The 15,334-nt window shown below is 43.7% G+C and overlaps 1 protein-coding gene across 1 annotated transcript in view; it reads right to left on the reverse strand.

The window, feature by feature from the left end:
- Positions 1-1,248: 1,248 nt before the first annotated feature.
- The window catches only part of CLCN1 (chloride voltage-gated channel 1), a 36,115-nt gene continuing 22,029 nt past the window's right edge, over positions 1,249-15,334 (reverse strand). Inside the window, exons 10-23 of the mRNA XM_042031351.1 lie at positions 14,533-14,634; positions 12,682-12,766; positions 12,129-12,278; positions 10,643-10,712; positions 9,981-10,091; positions 9,642-9,855; positions 8,795-8,928; positions 8,068-8,282; positions 7,841-7,946; positions 6,363-6,445; positions 5,569-5,607; positions 4,831-4,935; positions 2,925-3,011; positions 1,249-2,421 (exon numbers count right to left, since the gene is read on the reverse strand). Of these exons, the coding sequence (XP_041887285.1) occupies positions 2,032-2,421; positions 2,925-3,011; positions 4,831-4,935; positions 5,569-5,607; positions 6,363-6,445; positions 7,841-7,946; positions 8,068-8,282; positions 8,795-8,928; positions 9,642-9,855; positions 9,981-10,091; positions 10,643-10,712; positions 12,129-12,278; positions 12,682-12,766; positions 14,533-14,634 (1,891 nt within the window). The 3' untranslated portion in view covers positions 1,249-2,031. The remainder of the gene's footprint in view (positions 2,422-2,924; positions 3,012-4,830; positions 4,936-5,568; positions 5,608-6,362; positions 6,446-7,840; positions 7,947-8,067; positions 8,283-8,794; positions 8,929-9,641; positions 9,856-9,980; positions 10,092-10,642; positions 10,713-12,128; positions 12,279-12,681; positions 12,767-14,532; positions 14,635-15,334) is intronic.

Genomic DNA, 15,334 nt, shown 5'->3' on the forward strand with positions numbered 1-15,334 from the left:
CACAGTTCCCCGAAAAAAAAAAAAAAGCAGTTGTTTTGCCTCTTCCCTGCAGGCAGCAGAAGGTGACACAAAGGTAGTGGGGAGGCTGTGCTGATGCCTGGCAGACACAAACGTGCCCCTCTGGTGGAGGCAAGCAGCTGTCGTGTGCAAGAGACTTGCCCTCAGATCAGCACTGTCTCCTCACAAGGACAGGGTGGCTCCCGGAGGACCGACGATCATGAAGGCAGGGAAAGGCTGTCCCCAGTTCGCTTATAAAGGGGGATCATGTGCCAAAAACAGAACAGACCTGGTGGGCTCTGAATTCCAGACAGCAAAAATAAATTTCTCTCTCTTCAAGAGACTAGCGGGGAAGATTTCCTTCCACTATAAGCTTGTCACAGATTCTCCCGCCCATAAGCATCATCAGAGAGGAAGTGGTGCAAGGTCAATCCTTGGAATTAAAGCCAGGAGGGAATTTTCCTTTGGTGACTGGGTTAGAGGTAATGATATTTTTGACTTGCTCGTGAGACAGTTTATGGAAAATTACATGTTGAAGTGAAACTGGTCACTCTAAGTTAGATAATGATTTACTAATACCAGGAAAGGGAATGAGAATACCCCCAAGAACGTATTTTCAGAGCCTGGATTTCTTCTCTCTTGCTGTTAAGTGGAAACACATCTAATAGGCTGCTTGGGACTGCATCTAAGTGCCATGAGACACCAAAAATATGGTAGAAAGAGATGTAGACTGTTAGAAGAAGCTGTAGAATACACAGAATTTGGTTTTGCCTGTTTACTGAGAAAACCTCACAAGAGCGGTGAATTAAACAAAGCAGCATCTTATCTTTGGATGCCAAGGTTTTGCATGCATGACACGAACTGACAAGACGTCTTTTTGCAAGATGCAGATCTGCTCCAGATTTAGAACTGGAATACAGAGGGATGCTGCAGACAAGGGTTGAGGTCTCTGCTGTTAGTCACAACAGAGACAAGCTGGCAAAAGCGCGAGCTGGAATTCTCAGATCTGAGGTATGCAGAAATATGTGGAAAGTAGGCAGGGTAGAATTACCAGGGAAGAGAGCAGGAGTTTTCAGAAAGAAACCTGTTTTCAAAGTGTAGAAAATGTGTCTTCCCTCTGCTGTATTTCTTGGCAGCCTGCTAATACTCCATAATTATTTTTTTTCTTGAGTTCTTGTATTTTAAGACTATAGCTGTGGAAAATTTTGAACAGTGATTCAGAGAGACAAACACAGTTATTTGAAATATAGGTACATATATGCTATTTTACTCCTCTTCCCCCAGCACTGAGGATGCCCTCACTTAAGATTTTCCCATTCTGCTTAAAAAACCCAGAGATGGTGGGAAAACAAACAAGCTTTTCTCCCTTCCAGTGTTTTCTAAAGTCTTGGCTGAATTCAAGACATGAGACATATACGAAATATTTTCCTGCCATCTGTTTTTAGGGCATGGCTCAGCTACAAGGACAGAGGAGAAGCTCCTAACTGCATCCCCATCCAGGAAAATCCCAGAGTAAAAATTGAGAAAGAATAAAAATGTTCTACATGGGAATGTTTTGGGGGGGTGCAAGATAAGGGGCAGTGAAAAGGAGCTGCAGCAACGTGGACAGGGTGGCAGGTAGAAGCAGCAGTATGCTTCTAGGCTGGAGGTCTGGCTGTGTTACACTGCTGTGTGCAGGCCTGGTGTGACTGGAAGGATGGCACCAGTGAGCGAGTGAGAGCTGATCCCCCTCCACTTTCCACATGGCACATTGATCCTGACTGTGTCCAGCAGTGTCCATGTCCTGTTACAGTGCATGCCACAGGCACCTTGCAGTCCACATCTGACACCTGCACACGCCCAAATAGTCCAGCAGCCTAACAGTCTGCACAGAGAGAAAGCAGCAGCAGAAGGGCTCAGTCTGGATGTCCCTCCTCCCAGCTGAATCATCCCTCTCTGGGGATTGCAAAGAACATCCAAAAGCTTCTCTTTGAGGAGCGAACACAAGAAGACTGGCTCACTGAAGAGTGTGATGGACTACTACCCTCACACCAGCTATAAGGGAACATCCTCATCCTCATCTTCATCCAGGTCAGTGGTGCGTAGGTTTATGTCCTTGAGGATGTCTGAGATGTTTTCAGCGACTGGCCCTGTCAGCTCCATCTCTTCCAACTCAGTATCCGTGGCATAAGCGGAGCTGGGGACTTCCCCCTCTTCCTGTGAGTGTGAGGGCTGTGGGGAGTGTGAGCAGGGAGGCAGAGGGCTCTCAGTGCCCAGGTTTGCTGCTGGCTGTGCTGCCACCGTGCCGTTGTCCTCCCGGCTCCACGCCTGAGGGCCCTGCCCGGTCTGATTGTTGGTGGAAGTCCGGTTGATGTCACGGAAACTGGCCAGGGGTGGTCGGAGACGAACCCCAGAGCGGGTGGAACCCTCTATTGCCTTCTGGAGCTGGAAAAGGAGTAAAATTTCAGAAAAAAATGAAAGGGAGGCTGGCCCAGCCCTACCCAGGAGAAGTTCGTCTACTCCCCATGTTAAAGGGATCACAAATAGAGTCACAGCTCTACTGCTGGGGCCTCTGGAGATAATCTTTTACGCTGGTGATGTAATGAAAAATTCCATGGTAAATAACAAATTCCACACCAATTTCAGAAGCAGTAATAGTCACTCAGTTAAGAGTGGCTATTAAGCCTCAGTTAAGAGCCCTACACTCATGATAAAGATGAACCTTCTAACATCCCTGTAAACAACACCTGCTGCCTCCTCTGAAATGCAGTCATCCATTCCCCTACAAAGCTTCCAAAGAGCTGACTCAGAATTCAACCCTGGATTGAAAATGTAGCACTTGCAGTTATATATATTCCCAGCTGGAACTTGCAGCACCTGTGAGTTACTGCAGTGATCCACAGGACACTTGCAGTTATTTAAGAGGCTGGCAAAGGATCTGTACTCACCTCTTCCAAAGCCAGCACTCCCCTCAGCTTCCCCATGCTGGTTACGTAGGCATGGCTGAGGCCCAGTAGCGAGAACAATGTGTGCGTCTAGGAGCAAAACCACAAAAGACCATTGCAGGGACTTTGGAAAATGGTAACACAGTACTTGGTGCTGGAGCTGGGACTTGGGATTAGGAAATGGAAATCAGAAAGACACACAACTGTGCAGTTATGCCAGTGAGAAATTACGTCTTCCCTTCCTTCCCTTTTGTATCTGCCAAATACTATGCTTTGCACCTTCTGCTGTGCAGCTGTAGTTGTGAGTGTGTTGGTGATGGAGAGCACATTCTCAAGGTCATTCTCATCCTGCATCTGGTGGAGGATCCCATACAGCACTCTGTGTTGTGCATTTGGAGACCTATGCAGATCCTATTTCATTTTGGTGCTGGAAACTGAACTACCGTATAGTAATATGTAAAGTCAAAAACCACTTAGGTTATTTATTCCAGTGCTTTCCTTAGCAATAGAGGATTTCTTTTTTCCTGTCCCAGAATATTTTCTGTGAAAACTTAAGCTTGTTGCTGCTTGTCCAGTGCAGTGAGAACACTGAGAACAAGTTATTCCCTTTCTCTTACAAAGTCTCCTTGAAAGGACAGATACCACACTGCTAATCAGTCTTCTTTTCTTCAGCCTAAATATACCCCATTATTTTACTATTATTCACAGATTTGGCTTTCTAAAACTTTCCACATTCTCAGTGCTCATCTCTGGTGTATTTCCAGACTTCAAGTTCTTGAAGCCAAGCTCTAGCTGGACTTTTACCTGTGGCCTTACATGAAATCATTCTGTCACAGCTAGTGTTTGACCTTTTTTTTAGCATCATTTGAGATACTGAACGTCATGTTCAAGTGTAAACTAGGAGAAATCTGATTTCTCATGAACAAGACATTTTACTCTAGTGTAAAGGAAAACCAGACTGGTTAAATATGGTTTGGTCACCATAAACTGTGATACTCTTGCCATTGGCAGTAGTCTCACATTTAGCTCTAACTGTTCATAGTTCAGATAGTTTGATTATTTATTCCTGGGGTTTTTGCGCATCCAAGTTAAGTTGATTTGTCTGTTATTTTAGAGTTTCTCACTTACTCTTTTGTATGACAAGTACAAAACTTTCCCCATGAGCAGCCTTCAGGTATGATTTCTTGTAGGCCTATATTCTCAAAGATAAATGCTAGTGGTTTTCAGATTACTTCAGCCACCCCTTTAGAAAACTCATCTGAACTATATGCTAACCTGTTCTCATTTTGCTCAAGGCTGATATCTTAACAGTAATTAATTATTTTAATGTAAGGCCTGTGCTGACCATTCACATTAAATGAGTATTGATAAAAGCATGCACTGTGCACTTTTGCTTCAGGAGATTGCTTTCCCTTTCCAGTGAGTGAAAGCCCAGTCCTATCTTCCTCCTGATATACGATTGCTTTAATTCCCAGTCATCCTGTGCCGACTCTAGATGTTGTATGATCCAGCTTCCTCTTTCCTTGTGCTTCACTTCAATGAAGAGCCTATGCTACAGGCAGATTCTACACCCTGACAGAACACCCTGAGAAATCCAGGAGTGCTCATTCCAGTGCTGCACACTGACAGGGCAGAGTGTAAATCTCAGTGTAATGCCCCAGCAGCAAGGCACACAGTGCTACTTTTAATGCAGCAGATTTTTTTGTCTCAGAGTTCTTATCACAAAGCCTTTCATTTTGCAGGAGATTGGAGGTACACACAGAAGATTACAGGAACAAGCTCACTTCTGTAGCTGGATGGTGATAGTAGTTGTAGGTGGAGACAAGGGGAAGAAATAAGTCATAGACTGAACTTGGAATGATAGAGTGGAGAAAAATGATGTATACCTCAGGGAGACATCTGCACTCACCTTGTGAAGGGAAGTTCTCTCCACCAGTTGGAAAGGGGAGGGATCTACGCGGCAGCTGTCAAAGCACACGTTCTTGTTCAGCTCCTCCTGTTCCCAAGCATCTATCTGACACAGGAAAGAAGAGGAATCACTCTTACAGCTACCTGCAGGGTTGCTATCTTGTGTACCCAAACTAGTCCCCTCCTCCTGTTAATGCTTCTTCCTTCCTGTGTACATCATTCATCTCATCCATTATGTCTCACCCCTCGGGTTTCCCATCCCTTTCTTGCCAGATTTCCAGTCCCTGTGGAAACAGGGCAATTCAGAGATTTTCTGAGAAGGTGGGGTTTTGCTTCTTCTTAAAGAGGGAGTGAACATCTTTAGCTTTCCTTTCTGAGTGCATCTTCCCCTTGTTGTTGCAAGATAATTGATCCTTTGTGTAAGAAATGAAGAAACAACATGGGCCCAGAGAAAGATTAAGATGAGGGGGCACCTGTGGAGGTCTCTAGTCCAAAACCCTGCTGCAGCAGGGCTGACTTCAAAGCTAGATCAGATTAGTCAGAGTCTTATCAGCACATCTAGCCAAACAATCTCTTCTCTTATGGGTGAGACTTGCCCACTGTGCCACTCCAAGAAGAAAATGGATTTGGCTATGGCTTTACGTGGCAATCACTGAGGTTCCTGGAGTATTGCAAGTGATAGGAAATGGGTAAAAGAAGCACTTACTTGACCTGAATCCCTTTTTGCACTTGGTCTTACCTCTTCTGGTGTCATTGTCTCAATGACCTCCACGGGCTCCTGTAGGAGAAAACACTGTTCAGGACAGCCAAACACCCACAGTTTCACAGAATACAGAAGGGGAAAATCTGCACAGCCTCCTCACCCCATGCAGTCCCCTTTTTGTTCCAGATAGCGTATTACCAAGGGCTTAGATTTCCTTTATACTCATCCATTATACAGTGTATTCTGCCCTTGCTGTGCTTCCCTTGCCAGTGACAATTCACCATGGAGTTCTGGTGGAGCAATTCAGGTGCCTAAACATGGCCATCTAATAGTGATTTAGATGCTCTCAGGGTATCCCACATGGGGTCCAACCACTGCCCTGGAGTGGATGGGTCTCCCATAAGCTCTGTCTGTTATCCCCAAACCTTGTGCAGATGTGTCAGATAACCAAGGGCATTTAACACGGCAAGAGCCAAAAGCATTTTTTTCCTTTTTATCCATCTGTCCAAAACTGTTTGCCAAATGGAATAGAACTGCTCTTTATTACATCTTAGCCAAAATATCAGTAATTTTTTTCACTGAGAAAAGATGCCCAAACTCAGTCATGGTGGTAGCCTGACAGCTGAGCACAGGTGACTCTTTAGGAAGATGCACACTCCCTTACAGTAATCACACACTTTCTCCTTGGAGGGAGTTCCCCACTGATGCTGTCAGAGTTCGTAATTGTGTCCATGCTTTAGCCAAATACTGAATGTCTCGAGTAGTAGTTTCTATTTCCAGTGCATTCCCTTCCTTCTTCAGGGTACTACCAGGCTCTCTGTAGCCCTAACCTGGATGGTGCTCTCTGTCTCATGTGGACGGCTGCAGTGGCACAAGAGATGCTGGATCAGTTGCCTCAGACTCCTGAAACTGCCTGAAAGATGAGAACAAACACATGGATAAGAAAGAACAAGTGAGAGACAAAAATACAAAGCCCCACGCCTATCCCATCCTCTTACTCGAGGCAGGCTGGGAAATACTATGAGGGACACGATAGAACTGAGCCAGTTTGTAAGATGGTGTCTGGGACATTCCAGAATGAATATTCCCATGCAACAAAACATATCAACAAACTGGATGTGACAGGTGCCAAGGGGTGAGGAGTCCATGGGTTCTGCCAGCAGTGGAATGATGGGAATAGAAGAGACCAGAATTATACTCCCAGGCAGGGAGTTAGCAAAGAGGAGGAGACAGAGCCTGGTGCTGTTGTGAACAAGGCTCTGGAGGAAGTTTGATCAGAAACAATGATAGCTGGATAGCTGTGAGCCAAACTGAAAAAGAAGGGAAGGTCTCATGAATTCATTCCTGTTTCACTTCCTCTTGTCATTCCTGGTCACTCAGTTCTAGCTTCACATAAAATGTTTCACATACCGTCCTTGTTTTCATATGTGGTTCTTTTTCTGCTTTGGTAAGATAGGTGGATGGCTGCCCCACCACCCCACTGCTCTGGAAGCATAAAGTGGACTTTTTTATGCCTTAGAGGTTTACAGTCATACATGAGAGATGTTAATGGACCAGAATATGCTATATGCTCTGTTACATGTAACCTTTGGGTGCCTAAAAGCACGAGCTAAAGCCCTCATTCTCAAGACTGGGCTACATCTCTGTGCTTACTCACTCTCTGCATATTTCAGGACACATAAAGGACAAAAACAACCCACCATCCTGCATCAAATATACTTATGAATCAGAAATGAGCTATGAGTACAGTCTTGAAAGCAAAGCTAATATAGGCTGGGGTGTGACACAAAAGAACACAATACATCAGTGTTTGTCCATCACATTAATGCAGCTGAATCAAAGACATGCGTGTCCAAGGGAGGAGCCCTTCAGTTTTGGAGATGGCTGAGCTAAGCCTAAGCTACTCAAAAACTTAGTGCAGATGTTTAGCTCTCAGATACTGTGCTTTCCCCAGGGAAATTCATTCACGTGGTGAAGGAGCCAAGAGATGGAACCCTTTCATGCAGATTCTCCAGAAAATGTCCAAGGAGTTGTTATTGCAAAGAATGGAGCAGGGAGACAGAGAGAGACCATCCTTAGTGGGCCTAGTTTTGCCATGCTCTCTGAGGGATCGTGACAGAAGGTATTTCCAGGTACATTACGCTGATGCTGAGGTGCACCAACAAAGTGTCTTTCATACAAGAACAGCAGAGAAAGCTCCTTCTCTCAGTCTCTGGGAAACCAGCACCTCGCAGGGGCAGGTACACAGAGTTAGCATGAAAGCTTCCCCAGGCTGGCTATGGTTGAGCCATGACAGAAGCTACCATACCTGAGTGTTGCTGGGGCTCCAAAGTTTCAGACATTTGTTTAAGAGGACTTGTTGGGCCGTTTGGCTCCTCTGGGTAACTGGGAGTGGGACTTGGGGGCCGAGGCAGCTGTTATGGAAAGGAGAGAAAATAAAGTCCACCTTAATGCCATTTATTTCTCAGCCTCCTCGAATGCCTGACTGCTTCTAAGCAGTCTCCGTGTTGCAGTCTGCCCACTTCTCTCCCTCACCTCTCCCTTCTCATCTGTATCCTCATCCTCATCAACATAAGCGAAAGATTCGTGCTTCAGCTTTGGCAGGTTTGCCCAGGGTCCATCGTAGGGTGCCTCATTCAGCTTCTGCTGCATTTCTCTGTTGAGGAGCCGTCGCCGCTCTGGGCTGATGTGCGTCTGGAGGAGAGCCTGCAGTTCCGATCGCTCCACAGACCCCAGGAGGATCATGGTCTCTGCACAACACAGAGCAGGGAAGCCATCAAGCCACCTCAAGGTTTTGAAGGTCCCCTTCCACACACCACACCTTCCTCCTTCCAGCCTCTTCTGAGTGCTCGGGCTCGTACCGTCTAGTGCTGTACAAGAGTCATTGACCAGCCCTGTGGTGGCTCCTAGGCTGTGGGAAGGGAGCTCACTGTCCTGAGCTGTGCCACCCCTCAGTGTCACAGCAGAGGCATGCTCTTGGCTCATGCAGGATCCCAGGAGGGCCCTGCTGTCACAGTTCAGCCTACAGACGTCCCACACACCTCCCTTACGTGCTGGATCTGCTTCACTGCCCACACTCCAGCTTACCTGTCTGGCCAGCTGAAACAGCCTTCTGCCATACATCATCCACAGCAGGAGATTTTTAAGAATTATTTTTTTATGTGGCAGGTCACACTGCCTGCTTCACGCCATGCAATTTGAAAGCTAGTTTCTCCAAGCTGAGGCAGTCTTCAGGAAGGACCAGTTTCTCCACATTGCTTACCTGGCGAGTCCACCAAAGGCAAAGATTTCACTGTGGTGCTTTGGAGTACCGCTTGCAAGTCTCGGTATTTACAGTTGGAGGAAACAAATTTCACATCTTGGACCATAATATCCTCAACAAAGATATTGTATTTGCTGTGAATTTATGGACGATAAGAGGAAGAGTTAACATATTAAAAATGTCAAGCAGATAAATTCCCCATGGAAATACATAAATGACCACTTCTTTAAAAACTGTTCAAAATACAGCTGCGAAATGATCTCCTGTGAGAGTAACCAGAGGACTTTCCAAGAGTATAAACAGAGATTTTAGGTTACATTTTAACTGGATTTCCATCACAGATGTATTCCACTCCATTACCCCTCACCATAAAATACACACCTGTATAGATGGTTTTTGTATACATACCTATGTGTGTGATGTATACTAGAGAGAGGAAGACATATATAGGAATAACTGAATTTTGCTTCAAGCAAAATATCCAAATAAAGTGTTTAAAACATTTGCTGGGGAAAAAATATCCAAACCCCACTGAATTTAGATAAATGAGATTACTGATTTTTAAATTTTTAAGCTGAAGCAATTTGGAAATATTAATACAAATTCAGTAACATTGCTGGTCATTCAAACTTGTGCTTTCAGTGAAAAAAAAAAGAAGAGGACTTTTCTCCATTTTTGTGTATGAAACCTAATTCTACTCCAATACCTGTTTTTTGTTACTACAGGCCTTTTCTGCCTTCTTAATTCCTTTGTAATACTGTCTCCTTTTCATAACCTTTTATTCCCCCGAGGTCTTAACCCTCTCCTGCTTTATTTCTTTGCCACTCCCTGTTTCCACCTACTATACCTTATGTGATTCCAGCCCAGGTCTGGCAGGTAGGGCAACTTCTTCACCTGGATGATGCTGTCGTAGAGGCTGGGCTGCAAGCTCTGGGCCACCATGTTGGCAAGAATGACAGCCACCATCATGGGCAGGATGTGAGAGATCTGGCCCGTCAGCTCGAAGCAGATAACAGCAGTGGAGACAGTGTGGCTCACCGCTCCTGTCAAAGCTGCTGCACCTTTCCCAGGTAGGAGAAGGAATAGGGAGAGGAGGAGACTGTCATATAGAAACAGCATGTCATGTCAACCAGGACAATTACAGCCGTGGGACCAGGTGAAGAAAAGGGAAGACATGGAGGCTCACCAATGACAGCATATCCTCCAGGTAAGATTTGATAAAGAATATCATCAAAGAGGATCCCATTGGGAAAAAGCAACGCCATGATTTCCCCGATGAGACGTCCAAATGCAGCACCTGAAAAATATCGCTGACAGTTACGGAGTCAACATTTAAGGAACATCCAGTCTGTGCTGTGCAGATGTGCTGGGCAATCACTTGGATATTTTCTTACAGAAACGAAGCCAAAACTTATGTCAAAATGGCACCGGGGACTAAAGAGTAGTTCTCAGTTACAAAATACAGGAGTTAGACTCCAAGAGGAAGAAAGGGTACTAAGGTAAATACAGTTGACCCCTCATTCATTCACTTGGGAACACCAGGCACAGCAGTACGTGTGATTCCCAGGCTGGAAGACATATTTTCAGACTGTGTACTGTCTCCCCAGGTGTGGCTTTCCTTATGTAAAAGGATAGGGATTTCCTACTTGGCATTTGGTTATGGGGGGTTGGGGAAATGTTAAAAGCAGAGACCCAGAGGCCGGTCTGTGGACTGCTAATCAGGTTTTCACAGACATCAAGTGATGACTCTTCATACACCAGATGAACCCTACTGGGTGTGTAGGCAGTGTCTCTCCTGTTCTCTCCACCTGCCAGATGGATATGCTGCAACGCAAAACTGAAACTCACCTAGTACGAAAACAGGCATGAAGCCTCCACAGGGGATTGGCATCGTGGTGGCAATAACAGCCATACAGAACTAGAACAGAGGCAGAGGGTACAGTTGTTACTGAACAGCAATAGCATTTCTTGGTGCCCCACTCTGTGCCCAGCCTGGCTGCAGATACCAGAAAGCTGCAGAGGCATAGTGCTGCTAACCAAGCTCTGTCTCTGCAGTACCAAACCTGGCCAAATACAGCTGAAAACTGACTATACTGCAGTGGAGAATCAGGCCAAGCCTTTGCCCAGAGTAAAAACAGCAGTTTCTTGTTGATGTGGTCTATCCCAATGCTGAATATATGCTGGAGAAAACTGACTGCTCCGAGCAGTTATCTAGTGAGTAGGGAATGCCTGTAGTTAGGACAATGCCAATGCATCTAGTGACTGAGGATACAGCTCTCCCAAAGGCAAACAGATGGGCTCAGGCCAGACACAACATCTAGTCCACCCCTCTTCCCTTCAAGTAAACAAGAGCTTTTCTGCTTGGTACACTGTAATAAGAATTATCACAGAAGGAGAACCCTTAACTACCTGTCAGAAATTTGATAGTGTTTTACTTTAGGTGGAAATAGTTGTGTCAATCAGTCATTGGCAGCCATTCTTCATCTACTGAAATGTTCAACTGACCGTGCAAGGTGGCATCAGCTCTTGTGCTCCCTTGCAATAAATAAATAATAAAAGAATTAGCACCTATTCTATGATATTTTTATCCTTTTATATTTAGATTTTTTTCATCTTAGGAAAACCTCTTTCTTGCTACATGGAATAGTACGGGTTTTTTTCTTTCAAATGTCTTTTTTTCTTTCTCTGTCCTGTGTCAGTTACACAGCTGATCCTTTCAGAGGCTGAGCAGTTGCACAGACCATGAACTCCCATAGACCATGTCAGGTCAGAACTTTTAATCTGCTGTTGCTTTCTGAGAAGTGAGCAAAACTGTTTCCAGCTGCATTTCTCCATCAGGTTTTGATGTACTGCTAGCAAATCCTTAAGCATCACACTACTATAGATTGTGCTTGCATATTCCTATTTGTCTCCTATCTGAAGTCAGGAATATCAAATAGACTGTATCAGGCTTCATTTAGATCAAACAAATTATTGGAGAGCTTTTTGTCAAATATTTGTTTTTGTGGAACTTGAGAAATCTTTCACAATTTAGTCCTCCCTACCAGCTACTATACTGTGGATACCAAAGGTCATTCAGCAGGAGGCTTGAGGAGGATGACCTAGGGAGCAGAAAAGGAGGCCACTAAATTAAGGAAGCTATTCCCTAATAATTTTGGTAATGTTGCATTGAAGGTAGACAGACATCACATCAAAAGATGTAGGAATCCATTGCAGCTGTAGTGCTTCATTCAATACCCAGCAACTCCTCATTGGCACTTCACAAACTGTTTTACAAAAGGGCAAGAACATTCAGTCTGAGTGGAGAAGGGCTATGGTGAGCTGGGCTTCCTACCTTCACGAGGAAGAAGAGCAGGATGGTGACTAAGACGCTGACTTTAGGATGGATCCAGGCAGCAGATTTCCCTAGGATCTCGGTGTCCCCTCTGTGTTTGACCCAGGTGTAGTTATCAAAGAGAGTGCTGATGGCTTCCCGTGGCATCAACTAAACAGTAAAAAAACAGGTATGAGTCATAAGATTAGATGGAGTAAATATTCTACTTCTGTTACAAGGAAACAGAGGAGATTTTTACTGTGGTATTTCATGACTATGGGACTTAATCCACATTTTAAATCTTCAGGAAGACAGAGGGAACTTTACTCAAGCAGGTGAAAAGATAACTACTTTTACACATGGGGTAACATCTTCCTTATTATTTTCTTAGAAGAGTGGATCTTTTTCAAGTTTTCTATGAAGGAGGTAGCAGAGATCATATAGTGCCTCCTCAATCCAAACTCCTTCCATCTCATTCTTCCCTTTTCCATGACACAAGGTTATTGGGTCTCAGGATAAGGAGATAATGTTCCACAGAACTGAAAAGAGTTGGTAATATGCTTTCCAGTCTCACCTCTCCTGCCATGAACTGCCCAAATCCATGAGGAAATGTCACAGACGCTATACAGAAGGTTATAACCGCAGGGTAAATCAGTCGGCTGTAAAGAAGGAAAAAGTTGTATCAATACGGCCTCACGTTCTGTTCTTGTAGCACCATCAATCCAGGACTAGGAATGCTATCACTGTGAAGCCTCTCTGTATTTGTATCCATGGCTTTGGAGTGCTGTTCCTGGCGTTTTAATGCCCTGCTCCACTGATCATCATAATTCATAAAGTTCACCTGTCAGCAAAGCCCTCTTTCCCATCAGAATGAATATAATGGGAGGGATGGAGGAAGAGAGGGATGTACAACGTGCACAAACTTGAATATGTGGGAGGAATGTGTGTTTGCAGTGATGTGGTGACCTATTGCCAAAAGCCTCTACTTTCCCCATTTGTCCTGATTGTGACAGTCTTCACCCCCCATGCAACGTATCCTGTCTTAGTGGATTTAAATGTAGGGATTTTTCATACATTTCTGCAGGCACCCCCTGTTGGATTAATTCTTATGGGAAAAACTGCTTCTCTTCCCACTGAATTCCTGGCTGTCACAATTTTGGAGAAGGTGTCCTTGGTAGCCAGTGAGTCTAGCAGTGCCAGGCCAGTGGGACACAGCTGGACAGAGGCTGAAGCCATCTGTGTTTTCCTGCTGCTGTGTCCAGTCCTGGGATGGGTTTCTGGGTAAACTGTGACACTTCACAAGCACTAAGACAACCTGAGCCTAAACTGCTTCCACATGCTGGGCTAATCCTGTCATGTGTCACTTGGCAAGTTACTGTTTCCTACAGGAAGTGTTGGCTGAGATTTAGGAAGACAAAATATAATGTTTAATTTGTTTCAGTCTAAGGACTTAAAAAATTCTGAGAAATAAGTGAAAAGTAAATTCCCACTTTTTAGGCTTTGCTCCACTTCTCTATTAAATCGATTTGATAGCACTGCTGATGCTTGTGGGTAAGGCTACATGATGAAGAAAGACAATTTTTCTTCCACATAAGAAACTAAGTTAGTTTGAACTTCTTTTTATCTAGTGGTTTTCTTCTGCTCAGGTCTGCAACTTGATAAGAAATAAGGTCCTCCACACCTCTCAACATCAAAAATTCTCATAGCATCAGATCTTTTTCTGTAAAGAGACTGAAGACATTTACAGTTATCCACCACTTCGGGTTATAAAGTTTGGAGGCTAGGACTTTATTAGAGAGGGGAAAACAGTATCTTCAAGTGTCCTGTGAAAACTTCATTGTCAAGACTTTGATTTTATTTTGCATTTCTCTTCCATGCTGCATTTCACACCATTTGGTTACTATGTTTCAGCTTTTGGTTCATAAGTATGCAGCACATTCCTTACATTTTTGCCAAGACTTTGATGAAAAAACAAATATATAGATTTTAAATACATAGTTAGATTTCAGCTGTAATTAATTTTCCTGAAATATAAATGATGCAGAATTTTTCACAGATCGTAAAAAACCCAAACAAGCCATAAACATCAGGATTTTAAGAAGCATGATCATTGACTTTCTAATTAAAAACATCTTCTGTCCAATGAATAGTTTCCCTTGTCCTCCTAACAAATATTGCAGAGTATTCCTTCTAAATCAAGAAGCCATTTGAAACTATTGAGGCTGATCAAAAAGAAAATACAGTGTGAGAAAAATTCTCTTGATGGTTGCAGAGATCTTACTCTCATATAGGAGCAGTTTCTCATATTTTTACGATCTTACACTTGAAATAGTTCTACTATCTCCCAGAAAGCATTTGTTACTATGCAACACCAGTGGAGTGTAAGGATCTGGTCCCTAAAGAGAGTATCTTCACAAGCACTCACTATTTGGTGAGAAACTGGCTCAGAGCTTTATGACGTCGGATGCCCAGGACCACTTGGCGATTGAGATAAACAAAAAAGGCTCCAAGGAATCCAGAACATATGCTAAAATGGAGAAAAAGAAGTAAAAGCATGACAAACAACATCAACCAAGCAAATGAGTTTAAGTGGTTTAATCTTCAGCTGTTTGTGAAGCCTTTAAAATGTCACCTAGAGGATAACTCCTACAGCAGCTCCTTTGAAGATATTCCCTATCTAATGAAAGGGGAGAAATTATTTTGGACCTCTTTGTCATACACACTACCGTTTTACCAATTTTCTCTTGCTGAGAGGGGGAAATCTCATCTATAAAAATCTGTTAAAAAAATCCGTAAAAAGAGACTGACAGTTCTCAGTGGGGGCTCGTGAAGAACAACTGGGCAAAGACCAGTATTGTCAGTACTTAAACATCAGGTTGGAAGAGCAAATAGTAAAAATGAAGAGAGTTATAAGTCTGATTCAGTACAATTATATGCCTACAACAAATACTAGTAGTAATAGGAATTCTTGTGCCTAAAGCAAAGTATATCATCTCTATGATCCTAATCACTTAGGCTTATGTTCCTGATCTTAATAAAGTAAGAAAAAAAGTGTAGTTGTCTAAGAATTGGTGTGATCCTTAGGCTCTGTAGCTTAATAAGACTTGGATAAATAGGGCCGAATACTCGAATGTGAAATAAAAAAAAAGGAAGAGTGAAAAAAGACTGTATTTAGAATTGGTAAGGGGAAGCCTTATTGTATGTGGCAAGTAATTAACGCACATAAT

This window comes from Corvus kubaryi, unplaced genomic scaffold (assembly GCF_017639235.1).
Source record: "Corvus kubaryi isolate FWS band 111438036 unplaced genomic scaffold, C.kubaryi_AGA036_p1.0 37341, whole genome shotgun sequence".
Lineage (NCBI taxonomy): Eukaryota > Metazoa > Chordata > Aves > Passeriformes > Corvidae > Corvus > Corvus kubaryi.